This window comes from Balaenoptera acutorostrata, chromosome 3 (genome assembly GCF_949987535.1).
Source record: "Balaenoptera acutorostrata chromosome 3, mBalAcu1.1, whole genome shotgun sequence".
In the NCBI taxonomy this organism is placed as follows: domain Eukaryota; kingdom Metazoa; phylum Chordata; class Mammalia; order Artiodactyla; family Balaenopteridae; genus Balaenoptera; species Balaenoptera acutorostrata.
The window spans coordinates 73,277,612-73,298,451 of NC_080066.1; the positions used below are offsets into that span (position 1 = coordinate 73,277,612).

General features: G+C 48.9%; 1 protein-coding gene across 1 annotated transcript in view; it reads left to right on the forward strand.

Moving 5' to 3' along the window:
* DAPK2 (death associated protein kinase 2) overlaps window positions 1-20,840 on the forward strand; it is a 119,251-nt gene that overhangs the window by 82,664 nt on the left and 15,747 nt on the right. Inside the window, exons 6-7 of the mRNA XM_057542677.1 lie at window positions 646-784; window positions 20,665-20,794. Of these exons, the coding sequence (XP_057398660.1) occupies window positions 646-784; window positions 20,665-20,794 (269 nt within the window). The remainder of the gene's footprint in view (window positions 1-645; window positions 785-20,664; window positions 20,795-20,840) is intronic.

The following is a 20,840-nucleotide window of genomic DNA, read 5'->3' on the forward strand; positions in this document are numbered from 1 at the left end:
CACATCAACCATAGGGTGCAGGAGCATAGAATGTGAGGACAAAAGCAGTATTTTAGAGTTTTTAGAGATGAATATAATTAATGGGTCTTGATGTTTAAGTTAGGGACATGTCTTTGAGAGGTCATCTTTTATAAGATGAAAGAAAGGGGCTTTGGGAGCCATCTTGATCAGTCTGCTCATTTTGCAGGTGAGGAAACTGAGGCCTGCCTGGAGGGGGCAGGGGAGTGAGCTGTCCAAAGCCAGTAGCAGGGCCGGACTGGAACCTAAGTCTCCAGCTTCTGGCCCAGCATATGTTCCTCTTTGTCATCCCACAGCACTTGTTTCTGTCCTCTGTCACTTGAGTCATGTGTTGGGGAGGGGTAGCACCTAGGGTAACAAGGGACCTGGGCCTAGAGTGTGAGCAGAGACCCTTCTGGTGACACCCTAAGGGTGGTTCCTGCCCTTGTGATCCAAAGGGAGGAACACAGCAAGTAGAAATAGAAGGAAAGTCAGTCCCTGTGCTGGCTGGATAGAGCCCCAGAGATGAGTGAGGGGATTCTGCTAAGCACGGTGCCTGGGGACAGGGTCAGGGGTTGCACGCATGGGCTTGGGCTCAGGACACACAGGGCTGACTGGGCCTGGGCCCTCCTTACCGGTGTCTTGCAGAGTGTCCGGAGGAGAGCTCTTCGACTTCCTGGCCCAGAAGGAGTCCCTGAGTGAGGAGGAGGCCACCAGCTTCATTAAGCAGATCCTGGAAGGGGTGAACTACCTTCATGCCAAGAAAATTGCTCACTTTGATCTCAAGGTCAGTGGGGTGGGGGGGAAAGGGAAAAGAATCAGGTTAGGAAGAATGGGCCCAGTCTCTCCCAATGTCATTGCCAGGAGGGGTCAGCGCCCACTAGGCCTTCCTCCCTCATCTTACAGTTGAAAACTCTGAGCTCCTGGGAAGGAAATGATGCCACGGGAGTGTCCCCCTCCTGAGTTTCATTTCTCAGATAAGGTTTTCTTCACATAGGCGCTGATGGCAAGAAGCTTCTGAATCAGACCACTGACACCTTATCTCTTTCAGGGAATACATAGGGTGTAGTTTTTAAATAAGTAAGCCAATGACAGGAAACTTGAAACCAAACCCATTTCACAAGACTGAACTTTTCAGTAACCAAGAGCTAACTCCTGAGCGGGCAGAGCTAGACGCATTCAGATGAATACTGCTGAGGTTGCCTGGCTCTCTGGACCCAGCACAGCGTCCAGCATCCTTTGACCAGAGGTTATAAATCTTAGAGCCCAGTGACCACTGGCTGCACTCCCCCACCCCGCCCCTTACTGTGGCCATAAAACTGATTCCAGGGGCCATTGATCGTTTGTGGTAACTGGTATTCAGGGTCGAGAAAGTTCACTGTGACCACACAGGACTGCACACAGCAAGAGTGTGGTCAGAGTAGAAGGATCAGTTCCCATAGTAGCTGAGCTCAGCTGCGTAGGCTGATGAGCCTTTACAGTCACCTGAAGCATCAAGATCCCCCAACCTGTAATCAGAGGGACCCGTTTATTGAGGAGGAGACCCACTGATTTTTTTTTTTCTTTCTTTTTTTGGCTGCATTGGGTCTTTGTTGCTGCTTGCGGGCTTTCTCTAGTTGTGGCGAGTGGGGGCTACTCTTCGTTGTGGTGCGCGGGCTTCTCATTGCGGTGGCTTTTCTTGTTGCGGAGCATGGGCTCTAGGCGCGCAGGCTTCAGTAGTTGTGGCTCGCGGGCTCTAGAGCGCAGGCTCAGTAGTTGTGACGCACGGGCTTAGTAGCTCCGCGGCATGTGGGATCTTCCCAGAACAGGGATCGAACCCGTGTCCCCTGTATTGGCAGGCGGATTCCTAACCACTGCGCCACCAGGGAAGTCTGACCCACTGATTTTTCTATCCAGAAATTCCTGTTGTGTTTCAAGAATTGTGCTGGGTGCCTGCGTGTTGCTACAGGTACAAAATCAACTGAGGCCTTGTTTGAGCTTAGTTCCTCTTTTCCAGGAACTTGTGCAGGAATCATAAAAGAGAGATCAACAACTCTTAAGTGCTGTGATAGAGGGAAGTACTAGGGGGCTGGGAGTCTAAATGAGAAGCCATCTAAGCCAGACTGGGGTATCCGAGAGGGGGCTTCCTGGAAGAGGTGGTATTTGGATTGAGTTTTGAAGGACTGCCAGGAGTTATCAGAGGGGAAGAGCCTTCTAAGGAAGTGAGGCCAGCAGGTACATGGTCCTGAAATAGCACAGTGTGTTCAGGATAGTACAGGCAAAGGGTGAATGTGCCGAATGGAGAAACCGGGAGGAGAGCAGGAGGCAGACACAGGCCATGGGAGCTAAGCCAAGGCGGTTGAACTTTACACTGAGAGATATGGGCCAGATGAGCAGGGAGGTGAGGCGAGCAGATGTGTCTTTCAGAAAGAGCCCTCTGGCTGGGAGCACGGATAGAATGGGGACGGTAATCTGGGTGGGATGTGGCAAGTGCCAAACTAATTTGAGGAGGGGGTGGAGTCAAGACATTTTATAGAGGTTGCTCTGAGGATTGATTAGGTGCCTAATTAGATGGGGGAGATGGGGGGAGGGCAGAGTCCAGGACGACACCCAAGCTCTGGCTGGCAGGGCTGGCCCAGAGAGGGTATGGTGTCTTGTGGTCTCAGAGGCTGCATCAGGGTGTGGGCTCACGTCCCGTACAGGGATCCCACCCCACCCCAGCTCTTACTGTGCCCCGTGGGGCGACCTGCTGTGAGTCTCCCCTCCTTAGGCCAGATTGTCGCAGTATTTTGAATTCCTCCAATAGAAGACACCTTGCAGAGTCTCGCTCAGGTGTCACGGGGTGAAAGTCAGGGTCACCGAGGAGTGTGTGGCCTGGGCAGGGCTTTGGACCTCAGGGTATTAATACACCAAGCAGGAAATGGGCTACCTGGATTGCACGTGTGTCTCCTTCCTGATAATGCTATGGGTAGTTGACTTATTTTCTATGTCTTTGCTGGCTCCAGGAGGCTGGCCTCAGAATGGCCTCCTTTGTCTTTTCTCTCATGGGGCTGGTAGAGGCAGGCGTGTGGAGTCCACAGGCCCCGATGACTAGAGCATGTTCATGCTGTACGGTTGGCTTCTATGGCAGCTTGCTGAGGTGGGAGGAGTTATAGCCTGGTCAGGGTTTCACCCTCACTCTACCGTGTACCAGGAAACAACTGAACCTCCGTTTTTCAGCTTTAACACAAATGATAATGCTTACCTGTCAGAGTTGTAAAAATGAGAGAGAAGCAGCATTAAGTTCTGGATACCAGATAGGTCCTCTGTAATAGTAGCTGGTATTGTTATTTCCCTTCCCAGAACAGAGGAAAAGAAAACACACCTCCTGTTACAGTGTTTTGGGCACTGATAGACTAGGAGAACGAAGTCTGCTAGTGCAATTCTAAATTGCCCAGCAGAGAGCTGAGATTGGTTGCTAGGTGGGGCTGCTGGTGGGAGATCTTGTCTGGCTCCTGGGCTCAATCTGGACATTTTGCACAACCTGGAGACCGTCTGGGTTTCGCCTGGATGCATGTAGGTTGAGGATACTGCTGACCCCTACCCTGCCTTGTATCCTTAGAGGGGCATGGGCAAGAAGCCTGCTGACTCCCCTACCCGTGGGTCCCTTGGCCCAGGCCCAGCTGGGCAACTTCAGAAGTGATGAGTAGCTGGAACTCAGTTGGATTACCTCATGATTGACTAGACGCTTCCTGGAGCCAGAATGTGGGTATGTGTTCCCCTTGGCTGGAACTTCCTGCCAGCTGGAGGGATCATGCAGAAGGTCCAGCTGGTAGCTTAGAGGGGAATTCTTGGTTCCATGTTGTTTCCCACCATATAAAATTCATTTTATATGAATACATTACTCTTCCTGCCAGCTGGAGGGATCATGCAGAAGGTCCAGCTGGTAGCTTAGAGGGGACTTCTTGGTTCCATGTTGTTTCCCACCATATAAAATTCATTTTATATGAATACATTTCTCTTCCTGATTTTCCTTCTCCACGAGGGACCTCTGCTTCCCCCTCCTCTTGTATTCTGTTACTCCTTGCCGAGTGAGTCAGGCTCACTTGGCTGCCCCATGAGCACAGCCACCATTGTTATCTCCACGCCCCTGCTCATGACCTGTTCTCCACGCTCACCTTCCAGCTGGAAGGAGCAGGTGTTGGAGGAGGATCAGCTCTCTGGCCTGCCTTTGGAATAGGAATGACCTCTCCTCCTGTGTCAGCCATTGTGCTGGGATGGTAAGGCTCTATCCCTGCTTATGACACACTCCCAACCTTGTGGCAGCGAGCAGATGAATGGAAAAATTAATGTACAATAAGCAGCCTTGGTTAAAACAGATCACGGCATGCTGTTGCCCAGAAATCTGTGACAGATCCTTGTCACCCATAGGATAAAAGAACCCCTTCTCAGCATGGCATTCATGTCTTTCTTAAACTGCCTGAGCCCTGATTCTGGCCTCATCTACCTTTCCCCACTCCAAAACACTAGCCCCAGGCACCAGGATGACAGATACATGTCCTGGCCCCTCTTCTCTGTTCATGCTGTTCAAATCCAGGAAGCTGCTAGTCTTCCTTTTCTCTGCCTATGGACTTCCTGCTCATCCTCCAGGCCCAGCAGAAATGCTATTTCCTCGGGTAAGCAAGCCTCTCCCATGCCTGCCAAAGCACAACTGAGAACCAACCTGCTTCCCTGCTTATCTTGCCCCTTGTATAGACTTCCACTGACAGCATTTATCACCGGGCATCACTTTCTGCTCTTGTCTCTAGCGCAGTGCCTGACACATGAGTTACTCATTGTTGAATGAATGAGTGAATGAAGGAATGAATGGTTTAGTAAGACAAATGCACGTGTGGATATCATCTGGAAAATGCAAAAGAGGTGGCAGGCAGATTTCAATTCAGTGATGTGTCATTTATTGAGGGACTCTTGTACACCAGGGGGTAGAGTGACAAGCATCAATAAGGTATGGTACCTGCCTTCCAAGGGTCCACCATCTATGGGGAGATGGCCGCAGTGAGACTGGTGCCGAGGCCATCTAAAATAAAAGCTACCCATGACTCTCATTAAGAAACACTCAGGGCTTCCCTGGTGGCGCAGTGGTTGAGAATCTGCCTGCCAATGCAGGGGACACGGGTTCGAGCCCTGGTCTGGGAAGATCCCACATGCCACGGAGCGGCTGGGCCCGTGAGCCACAACTACTGAGCCTGCGCATCTGGAGCCTGTGCCCCGCGACGGGAGGGGCCGCGATAGAGAAAGGCCCGCGCACCGCGATGAAGAGCGGTCCCCGCACCGCGATGAGGAGTGGCCCCCACTTGCCGCAACTAGAGAAAACCCTCGCACGAACCGAAGACCCAACACAGTCATAAATAAATAAATAAATAAATAAATAAATAAATAAATAAATAAATAAATAAATAAATAAATAAAGTAGCTATAAGAGCACCCAAGCCCTTACATAAAAAAAAAAAAAAAAATATGCCCAAGCAAGGCACATGAGTTATAAAGATACTGGTATTTATGATTAATACATCATTTAACAAATTCTGCCATTAAAGATTTAAAAAAAAAAAAAAAAAAGAAACACTCACTTCCAAGGGGTAACCTCTCTGCCTCAGCAGAATGAATACCATCCTAGTGTGTGGTGTAAATTCACCACAGACAGGCCCGCTGGTGTGGGTAGGTAGAGGGGGTGCAGGTAGATGATGTTGCCCTGTGTTTACATAAATGGACGTGACACTGCGACTGACTGCCCCTCATCCTGGGTATCATTCAATGTGCCACCTGGAGGATGGATGCCAGGAAATGGGGCTCAGCACCACCCAGGGACCTCACCCTAGTACGTGATCCCACACAAAGGCCTTGTAGAGGGTGTTTTTTTGTGGTTTTCTGTTTGTTTTGGATTTGGGAATTCCCCCTCTGAGTATGGGTGTGTCTCCCCTACCTTCCCCAAATCCAACTTGAGAATTCAGAAATGGAAGGTGACCCTCAGGTCTGACTGGTATTTTAAGCAAAAAGAACACACCATGAGAATTGAATGAAATTGTATGCAAGCCAGGAACCCGGAACTCTGAAGGGACTTTTTGATTTACGTAAACAGTGTTAAGAAGAGTGACTTCCTGAGCAAGATACTCCAAAACTCCAAATTCCTCTGTGTCCTGATCATCCTTTGAGTTATTTGTACGTTCATGATGCGATGGGGTCTGCTCATCAAGCTTTCATAAGAATGATACTAATAATACTTTAAATGTACATTGTACTTTCTAGAATACAGCATGCTTATACATCTCTTCTCTCATTTGATCCTCACAGCCACCCACTGAGGCACAAGGTATTGTCACTTTTTTACACATGAAGCAATTGAGATTCAGAGAGGTTAAGTTACTTGTCCAAGACCACACAGGTACTGAATGATAGGGCTGGTACTTGAACTTAGCCAGTGAGGAGACACTAAGCACAGCTGAGTATCACCAGCTTTTATTTCACCAGATTCTAACAGTATGGATTTCTTACTTGCTTGCATCATGCCTTTTTTTTTTTTTTTTTTTTAAATAAGCGTGCTACCTACTTGCTGGGGGGTCTAACCCTGCTGGACCAGGTGTGTAGTATTTTTTTTTTTTTAAAGTAAGGTTTCTTTTATTTAGTTATTTATGGCTGTGTTGGGTCTTCGTTTCTGTGCGAGGGCTTTCTCTAGTTGCGGCAAGCGGGGGCCACTCTTCATTGCGGTGCGCGGGCCTCTCACCATCGTGGCCTCTCTTGTCGCGGAGCACAGGTTCCAGATGCGCAGGCTCAGTAATTGTGGCTCACGGGCCCAGCTGCTCCGCGGCATGTGGGATCTTCCCAGACCAGGGCTTGAACCCGTGTCCCCTGCATTGGCAGGCAGATTCTCAACCACTGCGCCACCAGGGAAGCCCTTGCATCATGCCTTTTACGCATAGTTAATCCGAAGGTTTATACTGTGCCATAAATTTATCCTTTGCACAGTTAATGTCTCATCTGGTTACCTTAGTTTTTCTTTCTAATAGGTTATTCCTCATACTTAAAAAATTAATTTGTATTCTATTAATTGCTATAAAATGTGCATGCATTTGAAAGTAGATCTTACAAGAATGAGATGATTTCCATACTAAAACCTTGGAGCATGAAATAGAGGTGAGACTTGGTAGTTTTTTTTTTTTTTTTTAATTTATTTATTTTTGGCTGTATTGGGTCTTCATTGCTGCACGCTAGTTGCGGCGAGTGGAGGCTACTCTTCTTTGCGGCGTGCGGGCTTCTCACTGCAGTGGCCTCTCTTGTTGCGGAGCACGGGCTCTAGGGTGCGCTGGGTTCAGTAGTTGTGGCGCACGGGCTCAGTTGCTCCACGGCATGTGGGATCTTCCCGGACCAGGGCTCAAACCCATGTCTCCTGCGTTGGCAGGTGGATTCTTAACCACTGTGCCACCAGGGAAGCCCGAGACTTGGTAGTTTTGACTGTCAAGATAGGTTCGGGTGAGATTGTAAAAGTTTAGGGCAGAAGTTTGTATAGGCAGTCACAGCCGTAGAAGACTTTTACCCCTCAACATTTTTTATTATGAAAACATTTCAAAATGTCTGAAAAAATTAGAAGAACAACACAATGAACACCATTATGCCCTCCTCCTGCGTTCAACATTTGGCCACATTTTCTTTACCTCTTTCTGTCTTTAAAAAAGAAAAAAAAAATTTACATTTATATAAAAAGCATTTTATATATATATACACACACACACACATACATGTGCATATGTGTGATTTTTAAAATTAAAAATAGTATCTAATAAAAATTTAAAAATAAGTGTTAAAGTGTATGTATTTATGAAAATTATGGTATAATTGGAAAGAAAATTGTAGCTATCGTGACACTTCACTCTAAACACTTCAATAAGCATCTCTCAAGATTAAGTTCAGTCTCCTACCAACCCACAGTACCATTATCACACTTAAGAAAATTAACAGTAATTTGTGGAAGACCTTTAACTGGTAGAGAAACATTATTCTATTTCTTATTTAGAAAGAAAATTCTCCTGGCAGTGGAGAGAGAATGGATGGGAGAGAGTAGGCCAGTTGGAGGTAATGATAAGACTGTGGGAAAGAGATGAACCGAAGGTACCCCTTAAACTTTTCTTAAAAAATGAAGTCAATGGTCTTTTATGCTATTATAAAAAGTAACAAAATACAGAAACATACAAAGAAGTTATGTACAGACTCTCTACTGCAAAATAATCATTATTAACATTTGTTATATTTTCTCCAGCTTTTTATAAAGTGTGTGTGTGTGCGTGCGTGCGTGTGTGTGTGTTAAGGTGTTGTAACTATACTACTTCTACAGTTTTCCTGCTTTTTTCACTCTACATTCTAACCCAAGCAGGCCACATGGGCTCTGTAGTGATTTACTTTGCTGTTGAGGCTTTTATACAAGTCTTTCTGATTTCCTTACCCTCTTGGCATGTTCTGAGGGTGGACCCTGTTTCCTCTTCCTCATACCCAAAGCTTAGCTTGTGCCCCAGCCTCAGTATGTGCCCCGTGGGCTCTTCATCTCAGCCCCATGCATCAGCATGGGAGCCCAGAGCCCTAGGGATGCATCCTGGCTGCTTCATCAACTACTGCAGGGCCACCCTAGGGTGACCCGAGGAGAAGTGAAATGAGGACACAGAGCTCCTAAATGGTTGAGGGAAGGAACAAAATGTGGCAAAAATTAAACTATGGAGAGCCATAATTGAAAGAGTTGAAATATAACAGTAAATGTGTAAATGGGGAGCATTAAACCAACAAGCTGCTTTTTATGAGATACAGCGGGAGGCCACATGGGAAGTGGAAAGAGGAGAAGATTGTGGGTCAAGCTTGCATTTAAGTCTCACCTCTGCTAGGTAAGGTTGGGGAGGTCATGGCTCTGACCTTTCCTGGCCTTGAAAGTGGAGATAATATTGCCCCTCACTTCCTCACCCAGGAATGGAGTAAGGGGCCAGGGAGAGAGCAGTGTTTCTGAAAGGTCCCTGTAAACTCTAAGACTCCTTACAAGTGCTGGCTGTGAATTTTAACTAGCCTCCCTATGAGGCCATATTTCTCCCTATTCCTCTCTTTCCTCTAAAGGGATTCAGAAAGGGAGGTGGGCATGGAAGCACCCAAAGGGGTAATGAATAAGGTGGTGCTTTCCTACCAGCAGGCTGGGCAGATTCCCAACGTGGCAGGACGCTGTGTGAGGTTGATATGGCTTGGAGTAAATATCATGATCCCTATTTTACAGATGAGGAAACACAGACAAAAAAGCAGTGCCCTCCTCCTCTTTTGTCCTTATTACCTTTGCCATCACCATTAGGTGCTCAGAGTCTCTTTGCTACTTCCAGCTGCCCACGGTCCTCCACTCTGGACCCCTGCCCAGGCCTGGCCTCTACTGAAGTATCATGTGTTCAAATAGTACCTTTTAGGTTCCATTCACATCTCTACCATTAGCCCTCCCCATGCAGCTGATCTCAGTAGGAGTGAAAGAACCTGATTCTGGAAGTGGTAAAGGGTGGTGGAAAGGTATCTTGGCATGAAAAAACCTGGGTGAAAACCTAGCTGCACCACTTCTTAGTCATGTGGCCTTGAATAAGTCACTTAACTTCTCTGATCCTCAGTTTCCTCATCTGGGAAGCACAGACAGTAACTTAGTGTACTCAGATTCTGTGCAGTGGTGTTCTGGTAGTAGCTGGATCTCCAATAAACAAATGTATGTACACACACACTAAATTATTATAAAGTCTACTGATATTAAGGTTTATAATGTAATTTACAAGTAATAAAATATATAATACTTTTATTTTGTAAATTTCACAAAAATAAATTGATTCTCGTAGAACACTTTCCTTGTTTTTTGCTGACCTCTTGCATCAATAGCCAACCTATGGATGCAATAGACAAATGAGTGTAGTTCCAACAGGATTGTTCGTTGATATTTTTGTTTATGTTAACAAGTAAGGTGAAAATGAAGCAATGAAGACGTGTGTTGGAACTTTACTTGTTTGCCAATGACATGAGTGACTTCTTTGCTGAACTGGATAATGGTTTCTGAATATTGAAAAATATTTCTTCAATTTTCTCTGCTAGCACAAAATAATGGCTGTAGACACGACACCCTTATAAGTTTAATCTCTGTTATTAAGTGATTTTCTGTAGAACTTCCTAAGTCTAGGATCAAGAAATCAAGTCCTGATTTGTAGTGTCTGCCGATTTCTGTGGTGTAAATACACCCACTGTGGCCAATTTCAAGGCACCAACTTGATGACACTGACTAGAGCTAGGAAGGGGGGTACAGTAACATACCATGATGAAGTATTTCCCCCATTCAGAGATAAAAGGCATTAAGTGACCTCAAGAACATAGAAGATAATAAAATATAATAGAAATAAAGAAATAAAATATAATAGAAATAAAAATTTATACTTCCTAATAAAAATTAGGAAGTAATAAGTTTTTAAAAAATTATTTATTTATTTGGTTGCGTGGGGTCTTAGTTGCGGCAGGCGGGCTCCTTAATTGTGGCGTACATGTGGGATCTAGTTCCCTGACCAGGGATCGAACCCCAGGCCCCCTGCATTGGGAGCGTGGAGTCTTATCCACTGTGCCACCAAGGAAGTCCTGGAAGTAGTAAGTTTTAAGTATTTTAAATATAATTTAATTGAATATAAGTTTCTATAATTTAATTTTTAATATTAAAATAATATTCTTACATAGCTCAGTTTAACAACTGGCTTACAACATTCCTGCAAATTTAACAGCAGGCTCTCATGAGCCGGTAGGCACCAGCTTTAGCCCACCCCCGGCTCTCTGAAACTCTGTTGGTGAAAGCATTTCAGGACAGTGCTACCTGCAGGCCAGCTGTGGTGGTGGCAGCAGTGGTGTAACAATAATAATGGCAGCCAACATTTATTGAGGGCTGTAGTAAATGTGCTGGCTCTTCTCTGAGTGCTCTGCATGTGTTTACTCCTTTTATCCACATGACAACCCTATTAGGGAAGTTCCATGGTCATGGCCATTTTATAGAAAGGGGAGGTGCTCAAAGGCTCCTAGGTTTTCTTGTGCCTCCTCAGAACCCCTTGCCATGTTAACATTCCCGTTTTGCAGATGAGGGGCCAAGGATCAGAGAGGTGAATGACTTGCCGAGGTCACACAGCTAGCCTGGGGCAGAAGTAGGGTTCAACCCAAGTCTGGGAACTTCCCTGGTGGCGCAGTGGTTAAGAATCCACCTGCCAATGCAGGGAACACAGGTTCGAGCCCTGGTCCAGGAAGATCCCACATGCTGCGGAGCAACTAATCCCGTGTGCCACAACTACTGAGCCCACGTGCCACAACTACTGAGCCCACACGCCACAACTACTGAATCCCGCGTGCCTAGAGCCCGTGCTCCACAACAAGAGAAGCCACCGCAATGAGAAGCCCGAGCACCACAACGAAGAGTAGCCCCCGCTCACCGCAACTAGAGAAAGCCCACGCGCAGCAAGGAAGACCCAACTCAGCCAAAAGTAAATAAATAAACAAATAAATAAGTTTATTTATTTATTAAAAAAACTCAAGTCTGTCCAATGAGAGGGCCCTCTTTAGTGCTGGTTCCCCAAACACTGGGCACTGTATGATTTTGACTTTCTTGCAGAGCTTGCTTTAGAAAACCAATTCTGGAGCCTCACTCCTGGTGGGTTGATTTAATTGCTTTGGTATTTTTAACACAGTCCCCAGGGGATTCCAATGGGTAACTAGCTCAGATGGACCCCAGAGTGCAGCTTGGTGCTCAGAATGCCTGGATTCAGGCCCAGGTTCCTCACTGGTTAAATGGAGGCTCCGGCCATCCACAGCTTGGCGGCTGTGAGGAATAAGGTGATATGTGGGGAGAGCGCAAGGCAAATGCTGGTTGTCGTGTGGCACAGACCAGAGAGCCAGCATTGCTGATTGGCCCAAGGCTGAAATCCAGTGGTCCTAGAATGGCCTTGGAAGTGAATTTTTATTTCCCTCCCTCTACGCAATAAGAGCACAGAGACAGTAGGTAGTGGTTTTCTCTGACTTTACCAGGCAGGGCTTCTAGAACCATGCAGCAGCCTCCCATAGAGGAGCAGGCTGCGAGTGAATGTCCAGAAGCTGTGGTTTAACAAGTCCAGTGCAACTGGATTGGGGCCCTTCCCTAAGATGTGCGTTTTCTAGGAAAAACATGGAGCTGGAGGGACTTTCCTGGTGGTCCAGTGGTTAAGAATCCACCTTCCGGGCTTCCCTGGTGGCGCAGCGGTTGAGAATCTGCCTGCCAATGCAGGGGACACGGGTTCGAGCCCTGGTCTGGGAAGATCCCACATGCCGCGGAGCAACTAGGCCCGTGAGCCACAATTACTGAGCCTGCGCGTCTGGAGCTTGTGCTCCGCAACAAGAGAGGCCACGACAGTGAGAGGCCCGCGCACCGCGATGAAGAGTGGCCCCCGCTTGCCGCAACTAGAGAAAGCCCTCGCACAGAAACGAAGACCCAACACAGCCAAAAATAAATATAAAATAAAAAAATTTAAAAAAATTAAAAAAAAAAAAAAAAAAGAATCCACCTTCCAATACAGGTTACAAGGGTTCGATCCCTGGTCGGGGAACTAAGATCCCACATGCCGCGGGGCAACTGAGCCTGCGTGCCTCAACTAGAGAGCCGGCATGCCGCAAACTACAGAGCCCACGTGCTGTGGAGCTGGTGCGCCACAACTACAGAGCACTGAAACTAGAGAGAAACCCATGCCGCAATGAAGAGCCCAAGCATTCTGGAGCTTGCGCACTGCAATGAAGATCCCATGTGCCACAACTAAGACCTGATGCAGCCAAAAAAAAAGAGTAATGCATCAGTTAGAAAAAGAAAGAAAAACATGGAGCTGGACCAGCAAGCTGGTGAGTTACCAGAGCCGAGATGGAAATGCCAACTTTGCCAGCCGGCAGGGGTGATCTAAGTGGGCACCCTTACATCAGCTAGAGGAAGCGAGGCAACATGGGAGAGGGGAGAGCACACAGGCATCTTGGGCAAGCATTTAGGCATCTTGGGCAAGCGTTTAACCTCTCTGAGCCTCGACTTCTTCATCTGTAAAATGGGGTGATGACGGTACCTGCCTCAGAGAGTGAGAATCAAGTAAGAGGTGTGTAAACGCTTCGTAAACTAAGTGCTGTAGGTTTGGCTATGCGTGAAACTTCAGATTGGGGGCCTTTGGGAACATAGGAAGAGCAGGCCCTGCCCTCAGCAAGGGTGCAGCCTAGTGGGGGAGGCAAGACTAACACATAAAGGTCTTGGCAGTGCTTGGTGCTGCAGGTCAAGATTGCTGCATGAGTGTGGAGCTGGGAGAAGGAAGGAGGGCTGGGCTGGGTATTCAGATGATGCTTCCTGGAGAAGATAGCATTTTGACTGGGCCTGGAAAGATGGGTAAGAGTTCAATAGGCAGATGATAAAGACCTCTGGAAAGGAGCGGCAAGATCAGGAAAATAAGCACAGAGATGATGACAACGGCTACAGGCCCCTTTATATGCCTTGTTTGATCCTCTTAGTAACCCTCTTGAGGTAGGTTTTACTGTTACTCCTAATTTACAAGTGAGAAGCCTGAGGCTGAGAGAGGTTAAGTAACTTTCCTGGTGTCAGACTGCTGGTAAATGGCAAAACTGGGATTCGAACCCAGGTTCTAAGGCTCTTAGTCATTATCTATGTTGACTCCCTAAAAGCAGGTTGTGCAAGAGGCACACATATGACTGCGCCGATTCTTTCATTCCTTTACCTGGTAAGCCGTTCCTGAGCACCTACTACATTGCAGCCCCTCTTGGGTGCGAGGGATGGAAAAGAGGCAAAGCCCCTGTCCTCCTCTGTGGGGCCTCAGCTTAGTGGGGAGAGGACATGTAAGGGAGTAGTTGTAGTGCAGTTGATTCTCTGCCAGAGGTATGTCCGTGTACCTTGCAGGCCCTTGGGTAGAAGCAACTAGCTGTGTGTGTTGGCGGGGGGGTGGTCACAGAAGATGTTCCAGTGGGGAAGTGTTGGAGCTGGGTGGTGAGAGGGGAGGAAGCTTGTCAGGAAGGCATTCCAGCAGAGTGAACTGCAGGTTGGGGTGGGGGTGATGAAGGTCCGCTGGCATGTAGCAGAGGGTGTGCTGTCCAGAGGTGGGAGGGCCTTGAATGTCGATGAAGGTGGACGTTGGGCCCGGGCCACACTGGAGCCTGGTGGGGAAGGGCTGCCTGTGGTCTCATCTACAGTGTGCTGGGGGGTGGCGGGGGGGAATTTGCTGCAGCACCATGGAAACCTGCCCACAGAGGCCTGGCAGCATGCGGCCCTGCTTTCTCAGGTTGCCCAGCACTTGCTGAATAACCTGGGACTGTGCTTGACATTTCCAGGGAAGGTTCTTAGACAGCTTCCTTGTCCCCATAGCACAGACCTGGCTGGGCTCCAGCTCTACTGAGCTGAGCAGCCTCACCTGGTGATGGGCAGGCCATGCAGGCACCTGGAGAGGGCACTGGGCTGAGGGTCAGCAGACTTGGGCTCTGCTCTTTGCTTGGTATCCTTGGCAGTTTCTTGACTTCTCTGGGCAGCTCTGCAGCGTGAAGGGACTAAACGGTCTCTGAGGTCCCTTGCAGCCCCAACATTGTGAGTCTGGGGGTGAAACAGGATGGGGGGAGGGAAGCAGAAGATGAGTTGGGGAGGAGACAGGTTTGCGAAGGGCATGTTCTTCAGATTCAGCAGGGATTCAGTAAAGTTCCCAGGAATGACTGTTGTCACTGCTGCATCCCTGAAAGGAGAGAGCAAACATAGCCACCCTGCTCTGAAATCTCCCTGGGCACCGCTCCTTACATGGACCATCTCCCTGAATTCTCAGAACCCTGTATGCCTTGGTAGGTGTTCCCATTTTGCAGATGGGGAAACCAAGGCTCCAAGAGGTCCAATGACTTTGCCCAGGTTTCACTGTGAGAGGTAGAGGTGGAATTTGAACCCAGGCCTGACTCTAAGCTCTGATCTTTGGCACCTTACTTGATAGATCCCCTGAGGCTGCCTTCATCCTGCAGGGACTCTTAGACATGCTGTACCAGGCCAGTAGGGATCACCCGACAAGGGTGCCCCCTGGAGGATCAGCTTCCAGATGGCACCATAGCAGGTGCCTCAGGCCAGATCCACTGGGCTGCTAAAGGGCGCATTGGCCCACAGCTGTCTGCCTGATGGGCTGAGCTGGTGGCTTTATTTTAACAGGTGGGGAAAATTTCACCTCCTGGTGGCTACGCCCTGGGCCCTGGGCTCGGCAGTGGCAGCGTCTATGGAAACGTGATCCCCTCCTCCAGCCGTGCTTTGGAGGTGACGTCAGGTGTGTGGGTGAAGTATTTGGTTAAAGTAAATAAAGCTGGAGGAGAATGACAGGAGTGAGGGAGTGCGGATGGGCTCGCACTATCCCAAGGGCAGTCTGGCTTGGCATTCTGCTCTTCCTTCCTGCCCTGGAACCAGGAGACCTGAGGCTTTGCGGGTCCTGCCTTGGGGCCCAGAGGAGTGGGAATTGGCCCAGCCCTCTTGGAGGATGGGCCACCTGGCAGCTACAGGGCCTAGAGCTTGAAGAGGCTTTGGCTATCATCCAGGGTCTATTTTGGAGTTGGGAGACAGAGGCCCAGAGAGAGGAAGTAGCCTGCTTAAGCTCACACAGCCTTGGGTGGTGGAGTTGAAATTGGAATTTCCCAATACCCAGGCCTGGGCTCTTTTCCACCACCCTACTCTGTTTGGGGAGCGGGAAAGCAAAGAAGCTTAGACCTAAACCCTTGGGGGAACTGCCTCTTTGCTGCCCTCAGACCACCCTTCAGATCCTCCCTGAGTCCCTTTTCCCTCCTGATGCAGCTCTATACCAGTGCTGTGGGGAGGCGTCCTCTCGGGCGCCCCTAGTGGTCGAGGGCCTCCATGGTGCAGAAACGGAAGAGCCACTAGCCCCCAATTCCTTCAGTTCACATCAGCAGATTGTTATGAAACATGCAGGATGCAAGACACCATAGGGGATGCCAGGAACCTTAAAACTGATTGAAATTTTCCCAAGGAGGCTACCACCCCGGAAAGCTGCATCACGATACGAGAGACAGCCTGCAACTAGGGCCACTCATTCGTAAGCATGTTCGGTGCTGAGGGGGTTAGAGCACAAGGTCAGGGGCTGCTTCATTGAAAAGCAAGGGAATAAAAGGAGGCAGAGATAGGGGATAGGCTCTGAAAGTGTGAGAAAGAGTAGGAAGGGCATTCTAGGCAAGAGGAAGAGCCAGAGTAAAGGATGGAATAGAGATGTCGTCCTGGGCCTGGTAATGCTCATCCTGAGGGCATATAGGACAGGTGCAGGCAAGTGATGGGCAGTGAGGCTGGAAAGTGCAGAGGCTCAGATGCCTCAACTATCAGGCGGGGCATTTGGACTTTCTCTGGTTGTCAGGAGGACCACTGAAGATATTTAACCAAATAGGGTGCTGTGGTGGAGAGAGCAGGAGCTGGACTTCCCGGGAAGCTCATCCTGACTCTGCCATTATGAGCTGTTGGACCTTGGGTACATGCTTTATCATTCTAGGCCTCTGTTTCCTCATCTGTGGAATGGGGTTGATAATAGTACCTACCAGTCAGGGTGGCTGCAAGGATGATGTAGAGCACTAGCGCAATATCTGCCTTGGTAGATGTACAGTAAATGTCAGTCCCTGCCTTGCTTCCTTGCCTCATCAGATTATTACTGGAGGTTGGGATAGCAAGAAGGAAGCCTTGCTGAAAGTCGGAGAAGCTGCAGATATGGGGTCCAGATCCCCTGGCCAGCCTAGAATCTCCCTGGTAGCCTGGGCAGGAAGTAGGAAGCATTGGTGGCAGGGAGCCTGTGACCTCTGTGTACTCCCAGTCAGGGCTGGTCTGAGCTGAAGGTGCATCTGGTCCAAATGATCCAACTTGCGAGTAGTGAGTGAGGTGGGGACAAGGACCCAGGTCTCCGCCACCTAGCAGAGCATTCCTGCTGTACTGGGGCCACCTCCCAGCCTGAAACCCCTAGGCCCCCATCACCTTATGCAGACCTATCTTGGGACTCTCTTTGATAGGACCTCTGTTTCCTCACTGAAATGAGGAGGTTCAGCCTAGGAGGTCCTGACGCTTCTTTCTGGGTCTCTGGACACAGCACGAGGGCCAGGGCAAGGGCGGAGCTTGGGGCCGCTCACCAGGGTGAAAGCATCACAGGAAGAAAGGCATCCTGGGATGAGAAACAGGTGTCGGGGCAAGAAAATAGCTGTGCCTGAGCCAGGGTGCGAATTTGCCCCAGGCTGCTAGGCCCAAGCTGCATTCCCACTTCTTCCTGGGATAGAGTCCCAGGACCCTTGAGAAGCAGGGAAGGGGGACCATTTAGTCTAGTGGTTAGGAGCACAGGCTTTGGAGTCGGACAAGTAGAGGTTAAACTCCCTGGTCCATGAGTCAGTATTTTCTCAGTTTTGGTTTCTTTTCCTAAGAAAGAGGAATGATAAACACCCACCGTATAAGGTAGTGAGAGGGTCAGTGAGGTATAAAGTATGTCATGTGCCTGGTTAGCACTGGACCTGCACATTGTAGGGATTTGCTAAATGGTGCCTGTCTTCACTCGGGGAACATTTACTGAGCACCTGGTGGATGTCAGGCTCTATGCTAACCTTTGGGTAGTTGATAGGAGTTAAACCCTCGGGAAGCTCTTAGCCCAGTGGGGCAGACAGGTCAGTAAACTGACAAGCTCGAGGCAGTGGGAAAAGCACTGAAATAGGGGAAGTGCAAGGTTTGATGGGAACTGGGGAAGTGGCGGGTGTGGGGAGCAGGGGTGGCTTTCTGGAGGAGGTACTATTTTTGCTGAAATGTGAATAGGAATTAGCCAGGTTGGGGGTAGGGACAGTGCAGGGAGAGTGGCCCATGCAGGGGAGCAGTCACCTGCTGTGTGATAGGTTCTTGGGGTGGGGCAGGGGACAGATGAGACTCAGGTGAGAAAACGTGGCCTTGCACGGAGGTTCTCACAAGCCAGTGGAGAGGCTGTTTCCCCTGGACTGTGGGCCACCGAGGTGAGAGGATGCGAGGCAAGGACGCTTCTCACTTCTTAGGGAGAATCTCCTGGGATTCTCCCAGGGATTCTCCAGGAATGCCTAGGAGAATCCTGCCTCCAATTGTTCCTCCTTCCTTCCTGTGGGGTCCCTGCCCCCCGTCCCTACTGCCCCCCAGTCCTGGGGACCACCAGGGCTAGTGTGTCTGCCTCTGTCCACTGCGGCTCCCAGCCCTGTTCAGCAGATTTTGGGTGGTGGTCAGGAGGACCCGGGCCGGGCCCCTCAGCCCCAGGGAGAAGCCTCAGGGCCGTTCCCAGGAAGAGAGAAGTTCCCAAAAGGTGGCTGAGGAACGTGGTGGAATGGAGGGAGGAGAAGCCCCCTGCTCAGGAGATGGTGGGCAGCGGGGAGGGTGCAGCTCACCACATGGGGTGCCAGGATGCTTGGGGTCCCTGGGCAGCCACCGGAGGGCCGGGTCAGGGCACTGGAGGGGGCCCCCAGCCTGCATCCTGTGTCCTGACCTCCCCCTGCCCTCACTCTCCTTTCTGCAGAGTGTAAGGAGTTGCCCTGCCTTGGGAAAGGACTTTGACACATTTTCAAAATAAGCTGAGAGAAATCTCCAGAGGGGGAAAAGAATAAACACACTTTTAAAATGCAAAAGGAAACATATTATATTGTTTTTTTAAAAAAGGAAAAAAAAGGAGGGATTCCTCATCCAACTCACTTGAGTGAAAGTTTCCAGCCACTGTGAAGTGAGGTCACAGAGACCAGGGAGCCAGGAAGTTCGGGATGGGGACACCTGGGGTGTCTTCAATGCAGATTCAGAATCAGTTCAGCCAACTTTTAGGGCCACCCTCCACCTGCCCGCCTCTGAGCTCTGTGCTGCGGGGGCGGAGATGCAAAGACCTGAATCCTCCCTCCAGCTCAGGGTCCAGTAGGGCATCGAGGACAGACATCGAGGACTGTCGGACAAGAGAGAGTGTGACAACTGTCATAGCAGAAAGGTTCCAATGAGCATGAAGGGGCCCCGGGGGAGGGAGGGTTCACGTCTGTGGGTGGGGGGAGAAGACTCAGTGCTGCTGAGGAAAGGTTTCAAGGAAGAGGTGGACTGAGTTAGCCTTTGAAGCCTGGCTAGGATTTCAATGGGCAGAGATTGAGCAGAGGCTTTCCAGGTAGAGCAGATGATGAGAGCAAAAGTGCAAGGTGGGAAATTCTCCAGTACTTTGAGAAACAGGGACATTCAGTTTTCTTAAACACTTATTTATTTACTTATCTATTGATTTAAAACCGCTTTATTGAGATTTATATGTCACCTAGCATGTAATACACCCATTTAAAGTCTACAATTTACAAAGTTGTACAACTTAACACTGCAATCAATTTTAAAACATTTTCATCACCCCCAAAAGAAACCCCGTACCTATTAGCAGTCACTCCCCAATCCCCTAGTCCTAGGCAACTCCTTATCTACTCTGTTTCTGTGGATTTGCCTATTCTGGATATCTTATATAAATGCAATCGTATAATCTGCGGTTTTTGGTGACTGATCTTTCACTTAGCACCATGTTTTCAAGGTTCATCCATGGTGTAGCATGTATCAGTACGTCATTCCTTTTTATTTTTTTCTCCGCCTTCATTCCTTTATATGGCTGAATAGTATTCCACTGTATGGATGTACCACATTTTGTTTACCTACTCATCAGTTGATGGATATTTACGTTGCTTCCACTTTGGGACTATTATGAATATGCTGCTGTGAACATTTGTGTACCAGTTTTTGTGTAGATGTGTGTTTTCAAGGCATTCCATTTCGAATGGGATCTAGGATGGTCCTGGTAAGGAGCAGGAGGAAAGAAGATGAATCAGAGGGACTGCTCACCCACTGAGTGCCCTGAGTGGTTGGGTGGGAGTGGGAAGGCTAGGCTCAGGATCCTGTTCTGTCCTCACTGGGAGCCTGGGCTGAGTGAGGCCAGGGCGGGGCTGTCCCCCCACCTACACACACCCCCATTATTGTGTTAGATCTGGCAGCTGTTTTACTGGGCTGGGAATAGTCTGGGCAGCTGGTATTTTCCCTGGAAATTAGGTGTTTTTTTCCTGTGTCCCACCGAGGGCCAATGTTAGTTAAACGTAGAGAAGTGTGAGCCACACCGTTAGTCTAGAGGAGGGGGGTGTTGTCCACAGGAAGCTGACCGGCCAGGGGAAAGAGGTGGTCAGGAAGATGGAGGTCAGTAAGCCATGTGTAAAGTGAGGCTACGTTGCAGTGCCCCTCCCCACCCACATACACCCAGAGAGGCAGTGGTTTTGTTTACAGGAAACGCTGCAAGTATCTCCCTGACCCCATTTGACAGATGGGGAAACAGAGGCACTGCATTAAAGGGATCTGCCGTTCAGAGACAGAAACAGGATTAAAGCCAGAGTCTGGTTCTGCTGTCAGCAGCAGGTTTGGTAAAACCCAGGCCTTGCCCTTGGCGTTGTGGCTGTTTTTGAGTTCACAGGAGAAGACTGAGGACACAAAAACAAGAAAGTGTTTATGCGGTTTTGGTGTCCCAAAAAAGAACACCAAACCCCACCCCAAAACCAAAGCAAAAACATGAAATAGGGCTTTAATTACCATCTTTTCTTTTATCCCTTTTCTTCTCTTTTTTTGTTCTCCAGCCAGAAAACATTATGTTGTTGGACAAGAATATTCCCATTCCACACATCAAGCTGATTGACTTTGGCCTGGCTCATGAAATAGAAGATGGAGTTGAATTTAAGAACATTTTTGGGACGCCAGAATTTGTTGGTGAGTTTTAGGCCTGTTTCTCTCCCAACTGAGAATCTGGGATCAA